This window comes from Pistacia vera, unplaced genomic scaffold (assembly GCF_008641045.1).
Source record: "Pistacia vera cultivar Batoury unplaced genomic scaffold, PisVer_v2 Contig107, whole genome shotgun sequence".
NCBI classification, from domain to species: Eukaryota; Viridiplantae; Streptophyta; class Magnoliopsida; order Sapindales; family Anacardiaceae; genus Pistacia; species Pistacia vera.
In genome coordinates, this window is record NW_022195104.1 from 774601 (window position 1) to 789688 (window position 15088).

Consider the following 15088-nt stretch of genomic DNA (forward strand, 5'->3'; position numbering starts at 1 on the left):
GAAAGTTATCTCACGATGCAATTCAGTATATGGCAATGACACTAAAACTGTGGCCACAGTGGGATTGAGTTGTTGCTCTATCCAGTTTATAATATAGTTCATTGGTCTAGAAACTGAATAAATAATATCGAGAGTAATCGAAGGTTGACACTATTTCTATGCCTTTGTCTCGTTGAGATAATGTATGATGAAAGGATCGAATTGCACGGTAACCATATCGTTGACAGGTAGCTACTTTGCTGAATCCGAATCTATCGGGTGGCCATGATGCCTTGCTAGGGGCCAATCTTGGTCTGTGTATTAGTGAGACGATTAATTGGTGTTAATCGCGATACTATACACTGCCGATATGATGAGGAGCCTATGGGTCACACACATAGAAGACAATTTAAGATCCAAGAAGAAAGAAGGGCGTTTTCGTCTTTTAAGGCAAAAGGGTATTTTGGTAATTTTACAGTGCAATTAAATTTGCTGAGGTCGTAGCCTTTATTTAATTTGTTAGAAAAATTAAATAAGTGAAATTACGTTTAAATGTGTGTTCGCACATATTTAAATATATTATCATTATTGTTAAATGTTAATATATATTTAAATATATATTAATTGATTTTAATTGAGATAATGATGGAAAATAAAATAAATCAAATTGGGAGTGTTTGGCAACATGAGGCATTTAGGTTGGAGCCCAAGCCTATTCTGTATGGGATTAGGGCAAATTGTTTTTACCATAAAAAGAAAAGTGTGTGATTTTTCATCAAGTTTTTTTTTCTTAGAAAAACAAAACACACAGCCCCATTTTACACTCCCACGGCAGAATCCAATTTTTGCCCAAAATCAATTCATTTGATTTGTCTTCTTGATTCTTAAGGCTAAGGAGGATCTAGCAAATCCCTCCTTAGTTCTTTTGAGATTGTCTTCGTGTTGACTATGCTGGTTCGATCCTACACTTGGATCGGTAGCAATACATTCGTCGACAAATTTGGAGGAGCCTCCAACGTGCGTTTGTTTCTCTAAACACAGATTATTAATTTTTGCAGATTCTTGCTTTAATATGAATTGTAAAATTATACCCTTGATCTTGGCTCATGTAAACGATCCTTGTATTTTATTTTATTTGTTTCCGCTGCGTATGCGGGACCATTTACTAACAACTATGACTTCAGTTCCAGTTCTGGCAGCTTCGGATTTCAACTCTCCATTCGAGATACACACAGATGCCTCGGGTCACAATATGGGAGCTGTATTAGTTCAACAAAAACGACCCATAACTTACTTAAGTAAGGCTTTTCCCCCTCAAACTAAACAAAAATCAGTCCATGAAAGGGAGTTAATGGCTGTCATAGTCACTGTGCACAAATGGAGTTTGTACTTATTGGGTAGGAAGTTTATCATTCGAACAGATCAGAGAAGCCTCCAATTTCTCAAGGACCAATGGATTAAGACCCCGGAACAACAGAAACGGTTGTCCAAATTAATGGGGTTTTTGTTTGACATTCATTATTGGCCGGGAACCACTAATAAGGTCATCGATATTATCCCCGACGAGATGAGGAATCAGAATTTTCTTCTCTGTTGGTGATTCAGTTTGCGAAGTATGAGGATTTGGAAAATGAAGCCCACTAGGATCCCAAGCTTAGGCAGCTGATTCAAGACTTGGTTTTGGAACCCAACAGGCAACCTAACTACAAACTCTGGCAAGGCTGCCTATTGTACAAGGACAGGTTGGTTTTACCTAAAGGTTCTCGGTTTGTTCAGAAATTACTAATTGAATTTCATTCGAGCTCCGCAGGAGGTCATTTCGAATTCTTTTGGACGTACAAAAGGATTGCCAATGTGGCTTATTGGGTAGGCATGAAGAAGGATGTCCAAGACTTTGTTAAAACTTGTGCCATCTGTCAAGTTAACAAACACTCAGCTCTGAAACCGATAAGTCTACTTCAGCCACTTCTTATTCCCGCTCAGGAATTTGATGACTTGACAATGGACTTCATTGGAGGCCTTCTGAGGGCTAAGGGATTCGATAGCATTCTGGTCGTAGTTGATCGATTGACTAAATATGGCCACTTTCTGCTCTTGTCACACCCTTATACCACCAAGGAGGTGGCTTTAGTGTTCATGAAAGAGATAGTGAAGCTTCACGGTTTCCCTCAGACCATCATTTTTGACAGGGATAGACTTTTCATGAGTCACTTTTGGCAAGAGATTTTCAGAGTATCAGGGACAGCTTTGAAGTTTAGCTCCGCTTACCACCATCAAACGAACAGCCAATCCGAAGTGGTGAATCGGTGCTTAGAGGCATAACTTCATTGTTTCTACAGCTCATAGCCCTGACAATGGCCAAACTGGTTATCATGGGCAAAATATTGGTACAACACAATGTATCATAGATCCACCAAGATGACCCTTTTCACAGCCTTGTCGGTCATGACCCTTCGACTCTCCTTAAGCTCACTGATTACCCCTTCAGCTTGCATATCCAACTTGAATTGGTCCAATTCATCAGGATTACTCCCTGTCACCAACAAGTCATCAAGATATAGAGAAACCACAGCCACTCCTTTCTCAGTTTTCCTAATGTAGAGAGTGTGCTCATTAGGACTTCTAGTATATCCAAGGCTGGATAAATGGTCATTTATTCGGCTGTACCAAGCTCTAGGGGCCTGCTTCAAGCCATACAATGCCTTCCTCAATAGGTACACATAATCCTCCTTTCCCTCAACCTTGTAGCCTTCGGGTTGCTCTACATACAGCTCCTCTGAAATCCATCCATTCAGGAATGCTGACTTAACATCCAGTTGGAAAATTTTCCAGTTGAACTAAGCTGCAAGAGCCAACAACAGCTTGATTGTGTCTTGCCTAGCAACCGAGGCAAAAGTTTTTGAAAAATCAATGCCTGGTTGCTGTGCAAAACCCTTCACCACCAGCCTTGCTTTATGCTTGTAAATTGAGCCATTAGGGTTTATTTTCAGTTTGAAAATCCATTTAACCTGAATGACTTTTCTATTTTCAGGTCTTGGTACCAATTTCTAGGTTTGATTTTTATTGATCATGCTCAGTTCTTCCTACATTGCAGCCCTCCATAATTCAGATTTTGTAGCATCAAAATAGCATCTTGGCTCCACCACTGCCGTATTGCACCTTTCATACACATCAGCCAAGGTTCTAGTTCCTCTCATAGCATGATCTTCTTCCTCATCTGAATCTGCCTCTGAATCAGTCCTTCTCTTCTCTCATTCTGACTTGATTCAGCCTGCACATCAACCCTTTTTTCTTCCTAATTCCAGACTCCACATTCATCAACCTTTATGTCCCTTGTGATTACAATCCTTTTGGACTCAGGAACATAAACTCTATAAGCTTTAGAGTTACTGCTGTAGCCTATAAATATCCCAATTTCTGCCTTGTCATCCAACTTGGACCTTTTGCTGGCTGGGATCATTACATAGGCTATGCTTCCAAATTCTTTCAGGTTCCCTACTGTTGGCTTGACTCCAGTCCATGCCTCAATTGGTGTTTGATGTTTGGCTGCCTTGGTGGGCAGCCCATCTAGCAGGAAAACTGCTGTATTAATAGCTTCTGCCCAAAACACTTTAGGGAGGTTTTTTCCAGTCATCATACACCTGGCCATTTCCATATTGGTTCGGTTTCTTCTTTCACAAACACTATTCTGTTGAGGGGTGTATGGTGCTGTGAACTGCTGCTGTATTCCAGCTAGGCTGTAGACTGTCTTGAACTCATTTGAGGTGTACTCTGTTCCATTGTCTGTCCTTACTGCTTTGATCAAGGTTCCAGCTTCATTCTCCACCAGCAACTTAAATTGTTTGAACACAGTAGCCATTTCATTTTTCTGCTTCAAGAAATAACCCAAGCCACCCTTGAGAAATCATCAATGAAGAGTACAAAGTACCTGCTGCCATTTAAGGATTCTGTCTTCATTGGGCCACACACATCCGAGTGGATCAATTGTAGCTTGTGACTTGCTCTCCAGGCTTGATCCAAAGGGAATGATGGCCTGCTGAGTTTGCCAAGCTGGCAGGCTATGCACAAAGTCCTTTTCTCTTCTATCTCGGGCAGGTCTAGTACCATGTCCCTTGACTTGAGCTCTTTAATTCCAAGGTAATGAAAATGTCCAAGTCTTCTATGCCATAACTCAAACTCTTCAACCTTGGTGATTAATGTTGAGTTTTCTGGTTTTTTCTAGTCTAGAGGAAAGCTTTTGCCAAGCATCCTTACACTCAACAACTCCTTTCCCTCACTATCCTTTATAATGCAAGAATGGTTTTGGAAATGCAAGGTATAATTTCTCTCTAACATTTGACCTACACTTAACAAGTTTTGTGCAATTTCATGTACAAACAGAACATTAGAAATAACCTTAGTTCCTGCCTTAGTTTGGACTGCCACATCTCCAATCCCTCTTGCTTCTACATAGTCACCATTTCCAATCTTAACCTTGGAGCTGTATGTCCTGTCCAACCTCACAAAGTTCTCCACATTTGCTGCCATGTGGTTAGTGCATCCACTATCTATCAACCAAACATCTCTACAGGTCTGCATTGAGTAGCATGAAGCTACAAACAGCTGTTCTGATTCACTAGTCTACTGCTGTTCATCTGCACTTTGTGCTTGCTGTGGTGGCTGTGCAGCTTTGTTCCTGCACACCTTCTCAATGTAGCCGAATTGCTTGCATCCCCTGCATTGAATCCCAGGCCTGAACCAGCACTTGCTGTCCAGATGTCCCTTCTTTTTGCAGTGGGAACATGGTCGATAATTTCCTCCTCCACTCTGTTTTCCCCACTGTCCACCAGCTCTCTCTTTTCCTCTCTTATCCCCAGCATAAATTATATTACTTCCCTGCATATTCACACCCTTTTGAGCAACCAACATAGCACCTTCATTTAAGTCCTCCTGCCTCATCAACCTTCTTTGTTCTTGGGCCTGCAGGGCATGAACCAATTCAGTGAGGCTGATTTGGGAGAGATCTTTTGAATCTTCTAAGGAAGATATCTTGGACTCAAACCTTTCCGGAAGGCTGACTAACACCTTTTCAACTATCATCTTGTCACTCATCTCAACTCCCAACAATCTCATTTTGTTCACCACACTCATAAGTCTATCTACATACTCTTTAACCTTCTCTACCTCCTGCATTCTCAGCATTTCAAACTCCCTGCACAGGTTCATGACTTGCATGTTACGGGTTGTATCACTTCCCATGACTCTTCTCTTAGTCTATCCCAAGCTTTCTTTGCAGTTTCACACGCCATTATCCTTGTAAATACAAGGTCTGTTACTGCCGAATGTATGTGAGAGAGAGCTCTTGGAGCTTTGGACATTTCCTCTTCATACATTCTCATTTGATTCAAAGTTGGGTTTAGACCAAGTTGAGGTGGCTGTTTCTCCTCTTCCACATATTGCCACAGCCCTTGTCCTCTTAGGTAGGCTCTCATTCTAACAGCCCAAATGTGATACTGGTCCCCATTGAACACTGGAGGTGAGAGAGACGTAGATTGAGAAGCCATGCGTAAAACTGGTTGCAGTTTTTTTTGAAAAATTTGGTTCTTGCGTAAGGCTGAAGTTTGATGGTGATTTGGGATGAGTTTTTGAGTGAACTTGTTAGACGATGGTTGGTTAGTTTGGCTCTGATACCATGTTCGTTTTTATGATGCTGGTTGTGCAAAGAAGAAGAAAGATAAAAACTGAAAAACTGGGCATATTTTCATTAGACAAAAGTCTGCATATAACATACTTCCACTTACTGTTTCAACAACCATCAGAGACTTTTCCTTAATCTCAGCTAAACCACTCAAAAAACTAACAACTTCATTACAAAAAAGCTGAGCCAATAAATACAAGGATTAACATTAAATTACAGTAGAACTTAAACCACTGAACCGTGAAGCACTCCCATGCATGTCTATGCAGAGCAAAACTTTTTTCAGGTTTTCATACATTCGGCAAACCAAACTTCCAGCACAGCATCAACCTTCAACATGACCATTATATCTGCATTATGTGGTCTGTGATTTTGAGCCACTAACACCAGCAGATTTGGACCAACATGCCATCAGACCGCCAGTAGGAAGAACATGAAATTATTGTGCGCAAGGCTCCACCTTGATGTGTCAAATTATAAACACAACCCAGTGAATTGACCAATTGCCTATACAGCTATGCTTATCTTTCTATCAGATGGTTTTGCCTCCCTTGAGTCCCTACATAAGCGTAGCAGCATTAAATGGACTGTCTCTAGCCTTGTGACTATATAAAAAAACTAGTTCAGTAGCCTTCAATCCATAGCAAACACAGTATTTCAGTGTTCTTTAGGTCCACTACATTTCTCTCACACAACATAAGATCTGTTTCTCTAGTTATCAAGAAACAACATGATTAGTCCAAAGAAGCTAATCAAATTAGCAAAGAAGTGGCAGAAATTGGCTGCAAGCAAGCGAAAAAGAATCTCATTGCTGAGAACCACTGGGGTTGTTGAAGCAGAGAGTTGCAGCACATCTTCAATGGCTAAGAAGGCTCATTTTGTTGTATACACTGCTGATCAGAGGCGCTTTGTGATTCCCTTAAAATGGCTTAAAAACATCATCATCAGAGAGTTATTTGCACTGGCAAAAGATGAGTTTGGACCTCCAAGTGGCGGACCTATCACATTGCCTTGCGATGCAGTTTTCATGGAGTATGTAGTCTCTTTGATCCAAAGGCATGCAGCAAAAGATGTTAAGAAGGCGTTGCTCATGTCTTTAGCTACTGGTCACTGTTTACCATCTTCACATCTCCATCAAGAGCAAAGTAACCAGCCATCTCTAATTTGCAGCTTCTAAAGCCAACCATAGTTGGATATTTGTAAACAGTTTACAACACACTGTAGCAAGATAGTTGATACATTAATATAAACTTGATTAAAATTCCTCCAGTTTGAGATATACCTGAGATTTATTGACTTTCAATTTTTTTATTTTTTTATGAGCAAATAGTTTCCAATGGAACCTGCCTTGCCCTATACAAATCCCTATTGTGATTTTCGGAGGGTTAATCAATTGAATTCATGGAAAAATAAATAGAAAAAACAGTTTGAACTACATTTTCTACTTGTTAAGCAGATCGTGGACATCTTATGTTCAAAAACTAAACTATGTTCTCCTAACTTACGTCAGAAAACAACTCTAATTTAACAATGGCATTAACTGCAATGGATATTCAATGATACTATTCTCAATCCTGTGGTTCGAAATGCTTCTCATATATGAACGCATCAGTTTCAGATATAGCCTACTATAAGTTGCTGAACGACTTGGCAGTGAAAAGAAAGGGTATTTATTCTTGCTCTAGCTTGGTAAAAGCCAAGCATATAGCTAAACTTGTACATGCCAACCACCGCAATAGCTATTTCCATCCTACAATCACATGGGTTTGTTTCTTCTGAGCCCCTGCAAACTAGAAGCTGCATTAAAGTACCTTGTCTTTTGCTTCGTGAATAATGTATGACTAACCCTATTCCATTGCCTTCAATCCATCATAATTTTCAGTTTTAACACGTTATAGTTTAATGTCAAGTACGAATTTAAATTTGTAATTTTTATTAACAAAAAGAAGTCCAAACATCATGCCTTTAACGCCTAGAAAGTTGAGAGTTATTTAAGAGATATTCAAAGAGTTAAGTTCATAGTAAAATACTTATTTAAGAGAAAAGGACGAGTTAATTTATCATTAAGGAATTAATTAAAGATTTTTGATGAATTATAGTTAGTGGAAGAGTTTTAAAAGTTGACACTTTAATATTGTCTTTGAATCTTCAACTTCTGTAAGAGTCTACTTGGGAGTTTTTTTTTTTTATTTTGTTTTGAGGGGTTTTTAATTAGATTGATTTTGAGGTGTTCTAAAACTATTACTTGCCAGATTTTTTATGTACTAGTTTTGATTGACTCAAAAACTCCTTAGAACCAGTGTAGTGTATTTTTTAGGGGTTTATAAAACACCCCAAATCGGGGTGTTTTGGTTGGTTTTAAAATTTTATTCCACAAATACCCTATCCACTACAAAACTATCCCAATTATATCCCAAAAAAAAAAATATTTAACCATATTATGCGTATCTCCAACCATATTAAATATAAAATAATTTTAAGTAATCATAAAAAAAAAAAAATTTAAATCTCATTTCTAGATGCTTCTTGGAGAAGTGGAGCTACAATTTTTTAATCATTCCAGATGCTACAAAAAATGGCGAAGAAGAATAAAGTGACTTTATCACATTTGAAGTTATAAAATACTAAATAAGTAGAAAACAAATAAAGAACCCTTACCTTTTAATTGAAAAAACAAAACTCCCGAGTACTGGTTGAAGTTGGGTATTTTTATGGGCATATATGTAAATTTATTATTTTAAAAAACTGTTAGAACTACTTAAAAATAAACTCCCAAGCACAGGTTGGGTGTTTTAAAAATCGCTACTCAAAACCGCTACAGTAGTTTACTCTCAAAACCGCTATGGTGGTTTATCCTCATAACCACTACCACGAAACTCCTAAGCGGGCCCTAAAGTGCAAGACTTGGTTACACCTCTTCAATTTTATTCCTTATGTTTAAAAAGACTGGAAGGTAACCATTGAATTTTACCCCAATCTTCTACAGAGTATTCCTTGGCATTTGATAAAAGTTGTGCTAGTCTTGGTATGCCTGACTTAAGAAGAGTAGGTATTGAGCCATTGCTGATAGCAAATTGGAATGATTTGGATCCAAAAAGAAAGGTGGCAAGTAACAGATGTTCAGTATAAGTAGGAACAAGGAGGTAAAAAGATTATGTATACATTCCAAAAGCTATGTAGTCTTGTTCTGAAAAGTCTTCTCAGATTCCATGTGTCTAAATTTGTTCCTAAAGTGATGTGCAAAGATAGGGATGATGCATATTTGTTGAACATTGATACTTGGCTGAAAATGCAACAATTTACTAAGAGTTTTTTGAATATGTGTTGGCGGCAAAACTAAAAGGAAATCTGTCGGGGGTCCATTTGATATGCTGCAAAGTTTTGCTTATTTTGTAATGCTAGATATGTGTTCCAGATTATAAGGTATGTGTTGCATAGTTATTGATTAGTTGGTATTAAGTTTGTGGCTTTAGATTAAATCATGTTATTATATGAATGCAAAGTTGGTGCAACAGTGTAATATTTGCTTTATTAGTTGCAATGTAAACACATTTGTCAATGTAGCAAAAAAAAGGCAACTTTCTTCATTCCAATTTAGCTCTCTTTCGTTTATTTGTTATCTTTGGTGTAAAAACATTAACATGGTATCAGAGCTGTGTTAATTCCAGCCAAAATCTAAACATTTCTTCTCCAAACAACTCATCCAACTCTCCGGGAAACTGCCTTACATCAAACCTGTTTTGTCTTGAACAAATGATCACTCCAACAGCTTCCCTTCTACCTCCTGTGTTCAATGGTGAACACTACCATGTATGGTCAGTCAAAATGAAAGCATACCTAAGGGGCCAAGGACTCTGGCAGTATGTAGAAGAAGAGAAACAACCCCCTCAGCTGGGACCAAACCCCACTCTCAACCAAATTCGAATGCATGAAGAGGAAGGTTCAAAGGCTCTAAGAGCCTTGTCTCACATTCACTCAGCTGTCATAGACCTTGTTTTCACAAGGATTATGGCATGCGAAACAGCCAAAGATTCTTGGGACAAGTTGAGGGAGGAGTTCATGGGAAGTGATACTATAAGAAACATGCAAGTTTTGAATTTGAAAAGGGAGTTTGAAACATTAAGAATGCAGGAGGCTAAGAAAGTGAAGGAATATGTTGACAGGCTAATGAACATTGTCAACAAAATCAGATTGCTTGGAGTGGAGATGTCAGATAGCAGAATTGTGGAGAAGGTAATGGTGAGCTTAGTTTGAAACCAAGATCTCATCCTTGGAGGACTCAAAGGACCTGACTCAGATCACATTGACTGAGCTGGTCCATGCTCTATAGGCACAAGAGCAAAAAAGGCTCATAAGGCTAGAGGATGCAAATGAAGGGGCAATGTTAGCAACCTATAAGGGCAAGTCTGTACAAGGGAACTATAGAGAGTTTGCTAGAGAAAAGAGAGGAAAAGAAAGGTCCAATAACCAATGGAAAAAAGCTGGTGGGATGAAGAATTTTCCGGCTTGTTCTCATTGCAAAAGGAAGGGACATGTAGAGCACAAATGCTGGTTCAGGCCTAGTATACAGTGCAGGGCCTGCAAACAGTTTGGCCATATTGAAAGAGTGTGCAAAAACAAGGGAGAGCAGTCCCAACAGCAAGCTCAAACAACATATGAACAACAACCAGTGCAAGAGACAGAGCAGCTGTTTGTGGCCTCATCCAACCTGATCCAAACTTGTCATGATACCTGGCTAATTGACAGTGGATGCACACATCACATGACACTAGATTTAAGCAGCTTTGTGAACATAGATCACTCTCATCGGTCAAACATTAAAGTTGGAAATGGAGAATGTGTGGAAGCAAGAGGCAAGGGAGATGTTGCAATTCAAACTCAAAAAGGTATACTTTATGCACCTAATATAAGTCAAAGTCTTTTGAGTGTGGGATAAATGTTGGAAAAGGATTATGCACTGCACTTTCAAAAACAATCCTGCATTATTCAAGATAGTGAGGGAAATGAGATTATGAGGGTTAAAATGGTAGGGAAAAGCTTTCCAATTATGTGGAGAGTTACACCACACAAAGCATGCAATGTTAGAGAGAATGAAACTGAAATATGGCACAAGAGATTAGGCCATGTACACTATAGAAATCTAAGTGAAATTCAGTCAAAAAATCTAGTCCTAAATCTACCTATTGTTGAGCAGCCGAGAGGTGTATGCAAAGTGTGTCAGCTAGGCAAGATGAGTAGGAAACCCTTTCCAGTGAATCAAGCTTGGAAAGCGTCTGAAAAACTCCAACTTGTTCACTTGGATGTATATGGCCCCATGCAAACCTTATCACTTAATGGGAGCAAGTACTTTGTATTGTTCATAGATGATTGGTCTAGGATGGGATGGGTTTACTTTCTAAGGCAGAAAAGTGAGGTGGCTGGAGTATTTAGAAAATTCAAACTAGAAGTAGAAAACCTGACAGGAAAGTCCATTAAAGTCTTGAGAAGTGATAATGGCACTGAATACACTTCTCAAGAGTTTAAAAAAATCTGCATTAAAGCTGGAATCAGACATCAATTCAGCAACCCCTATACTCCACAATAGAATAGAGTTTGTGAGAGAAGAAACAAGACAGTTATGGAAATGGCAAGATGTTTGATGGTTGAGAAAAATCTTCCCAAGTTCTTTTGGGCAGAGGCTGTAAACACAAGTGTTTATTTACTCAACAGACTCCCCACTAAAGCCTTGAGTAATCAAACACCTCTTGAAGTCTAGGCTGTAACGACTCCTTTCTACTCATATACTCATAAAAATATATATATAATAAAATACATGTATAATAACATAATTAGATGGGCCCAAATCTTATTTCATTAAATATACATATACTTTACACAAAATAAAGTATCATATACAAAAAGTCATCAAAAAGTGGTAGACAGTGTGACTATTTCTCTTCGCTTGCCGACGTCCATCCGACTGCATCCTCACCTAGATCCTGCAAAACACATAGAAACAACAAGGAGAGCGCAAAAAGGCTCAGTAAGTAAATCCTTTACTCATCTATCCCCGTAACTCTTTCTCTTAATTCTTTCCTTACATTACTCTCTCGTTGAATTTCACGGCCCCATCTTACCGGAGGCACGGCTGGAACTCACTCCACTATTTGTGACTTATACTTTTCTCTCTTTCTGTTCTTTCTCATGTAAATGTCACGGCCTCATCTTACCGAAGGCACGGCTGGGAACTCAAGCCCGCTCTACGTGACTTCTACTCTTTCATATGTCACGGCCCCATCTTACCGGAGGCACGGCCGGAAGATCACAAAGCTCCCACTACTCGTGACCTTAACTCATTCTCTGCCGATCGGACTCGGTTATGAATGGATTTGGAACCCTTGGCCATTTGAGTATATAATCTCTCTCTCGGGTACTCTCAGGTATAGCCCTCATCAGCATGCACTCTCACGGGCTACACCACTTCTTTCTCTCATACCCATGCCTCTCTCTCAATGCAGCGTACATGCAGGAATACTCTATCCATTACTCACAGGTTCCCCATGCACAACCTACTCTATTCTTTTGTTTAGCACTACTTTCTCTTTGTTCTCTAGTGCTCATTCTCTCTTTCTCTTTACTCTTAAAGTAGCTTATACTCAAATTCTCTACTATTTCTCAAGCTACTTCTTAAGTGCATAAATAGTGCGTATGGACGGCTCATGCTCACTAATGCATTTATGAAATGCCAATATGCAATGTTGCAAGAATTAAGGTTTACTAATCATACTCATAATTCTCTTAGGCATTTCATTAAACAACTCATGTGCATATAAAAACTCTACTATAACAATAACTCTACTTCTTTCTCTAACCATCCAAAATGGGAGGAAACTCCCTCACATAGCTATAATTCCTGTCAAGGACAAACACTTCTAAAAAGATTTCTCAATCTCCTCCAATTTCATCTCACTCATCACACATCATGCAATCTCAACACTTCTCATAAATGAAATGTATTCAACAACCACAAAGCAAATACTCATCTCAATTCAATTCTCAATAATATAGCATACACATGCATATACAATTCTCTACTCAAAAGAGTTCTTAAACCTCAACTTGGTTGAATTTACTTACTTGTGATGGAGTGATTCCACTAGCACTCCTCTTTACCTTTGGTAATTTGCCTTTTCTCTACAATCTCAACCAACCATACTATAAGACGTCAACTCATTAATAGGTAAAATTCACATCTAAAGCAAGAATCCTTACCTTAGGATGCTTTAGATTAACTTTCTACCAAAATCACTCAAAAAGCCCTTTAGAGTCCTTGAAAGTTTGAAGGAAAACTTGAGAGGAAATGGAGAATGGAAGAGGCGGTGGAAGATGAAGAATGAAGGGGTTACAAAGCTTATGCCCTTTTTAGCTCAAAATATCTTCATTCATTCCCATAATGCCCTTACTCTTTCTTGGACATTCCATCATTGTCCTTTGATTCCTTACACTCACACCCCCACTCTGACATATTCTCCATGAAATTTTCTTACATTTCACTCCCCATTGTTCCTGCTAATTAGGGGTAGAATGGTCCATTTGCCCTTAGGGAAAAATATCTAGCAAATTCAATACAAAACTCAGCCGGCTCTTCACCGCGGCGAAGCAAGTTTCTTCGCACTGGCGAAAAATTACAGAACCTACCTCTTTGATTGCAGAACCTCGTCGCCGTGGCGAAGATTATTCTTCTCCCCGACGAAGTCTGTAACACCAAGATTTAGCTAAGTCTTTACAATTTCAGGGCAACCACTCAACCAAACCAATACATCCATTCAACCAAGGGCCAACCAAACAATATTAACAATATAACAACTCAATTAAGAGCAAAACAATAAAGATTCAAGCAATGCAACATAAATTAGCTACATACCTCAAGTGGGGCGTTAGACCAGCGGGTGAGAAGTTAGAGCCAACATCTATTTCTATTAATAGGCATGACCCAAAATATGGGCTTCACCGTGAGAGGGAGTGTTGGAGTCCCACACTAACTTGACATGCTCAAGCCTACTGGTTTATAAGATGGGATAATCCTCCCAATCAATGACGTGTTATTGAGTGAGGAGTCAAACCCACTTCAAATTCTATCATAGTATCAAAGTTAGGTCCAATTGAGCTGAGCATTTGACTAGCAGATGAGAAGTTAGAGCCAACAACTACCTCAATCAACAGGCATGACCCAACATATGGGCTTGACTGTAAGGGGGAGTGTTGGAGTCTCACACCGCCTTGACATGCTCAAGCCTACTAGTTTATAAGAGGGGATAATCCTCCCATTCAATAACGCATTATTGGGTGAGGAGTCAGACCCACCTCAAATTCTATCATGGTATCAAAGCTAGGCCTAATTGAGCTGAGTGTTTGACAAGCAGGTGAGAAGTTAGAGCTAGCAATTACCTCCATCAACATGCATGACCCAACATATGAGCTTGACCGTGAGGGGGAGTGTTGGAGTCCCACATCAACTAGGCATGATTAAACATACTGGTTTATAAGAGCGGGTAATCCTCTAATTCAACAAAGCCTTATTGGGCAAGATACTTCATGGCTCCTTGATTTTCTATTTTATGTTCCTTAGATCATGTCAATGATAATGCCAATAATCTCTACTTTTAAGTTAGTTTGTTATTATGTATTGCCTATTTAAAGGCATATTGAGTACTTCAATGGTAAGTCAATAAGGATCAATATTCAGCTTATAGATCAACTACTCTTCTGTTTACTATTAGTCCCCTATTTTTCTCTATTGTTCCGCACTCTACCGAACATAAACGGCTCCAAAAGGCTTAAAAATGACAACCATTATGACAAAGTCATGAGATTTGCTTGTTTGGCCGTTTTGGAGTACCTTGTCAAAAATCACAGCATTCTGACACCGCTGACACTATTCACCCCATGGTGCCCTACATCAAATATCATAAACTTCATGGCTTTCAATCCCTTAGCAGTTAACTAGTTCATAGTTAACCTAGTGACCAATTTTCTTTTCAATTTTGAATGAAAACAACAATATAACTATTCGAAAGTTGATTAGTTGTTTTGTTTGCTTGCCAATAATATGGATTTGGGTTGTGGAGTAATTACTTTCCTTACATTACTGGGACTATGTTATGTGTTCGAAAAAATTACCATGTTTGTTTCTGTTGAAGGTTGATACTTGGCTGGAAATGCAGCAGTTCAACTGATGTTCAAACATGTTTTTGGCGGTAAAACTGAAAGGCAATCTGCCAGGGGTCCATTTGTAATACTGCAAAGTTTTACTCTTTTTGTAATGCTTGATATGTATCCCAGATTATGTGGGATGTGTTACAGAGTTGTTGTTTAGTTGGTATTAAGTCAGTAGCTTAAGATTAAATTAAGTTTTTATATGTCTGCATGTTTGGTGTAATAGTGTAAAAAATC

At 38.9% G+C, this 15088-nt stretch overlaps 2 protein-coding genes across 2 annotated transcripts; one reads left to right on the top strand and one right to left on the bottom strand.

The window, feature by feature from the left end:
- Positions 1-4599: 4599 nt before the first annotated feature.
- On the bottom strand, positions 4600-5522 carry LOC116131463. Its single transcript, XM_031417117.1, has 2 exons — positions 5199-5522; positions 4600-5145 (listed from the first exon to the last, which is right to left on the bottom strand). Exons 1-2 carry the CDS (start codon positions 5520-5522, stop codon positions 4600-4602), a joined length of 870 nt encoding a protein of 289 aa, XP_031272977.1.
- Positions 5523-6386: 864 nt separating this feature from the next.
- On the top strand, positions 6387-6920 carry LOC116131269 (auxin-responsive protein SAUR67-like). The gene has a single exon (XM_031416932.1). It carries the CDS (start codon positions 6387-6389, stop codon positions 6831-6833), a length of 447 nt encoding a protein of 148 aa, XP_031272792.1. The 3' UTR covers positions 6834-6920.
- Positions 6921-15088: the final 8168 nt, after the last annotated feature.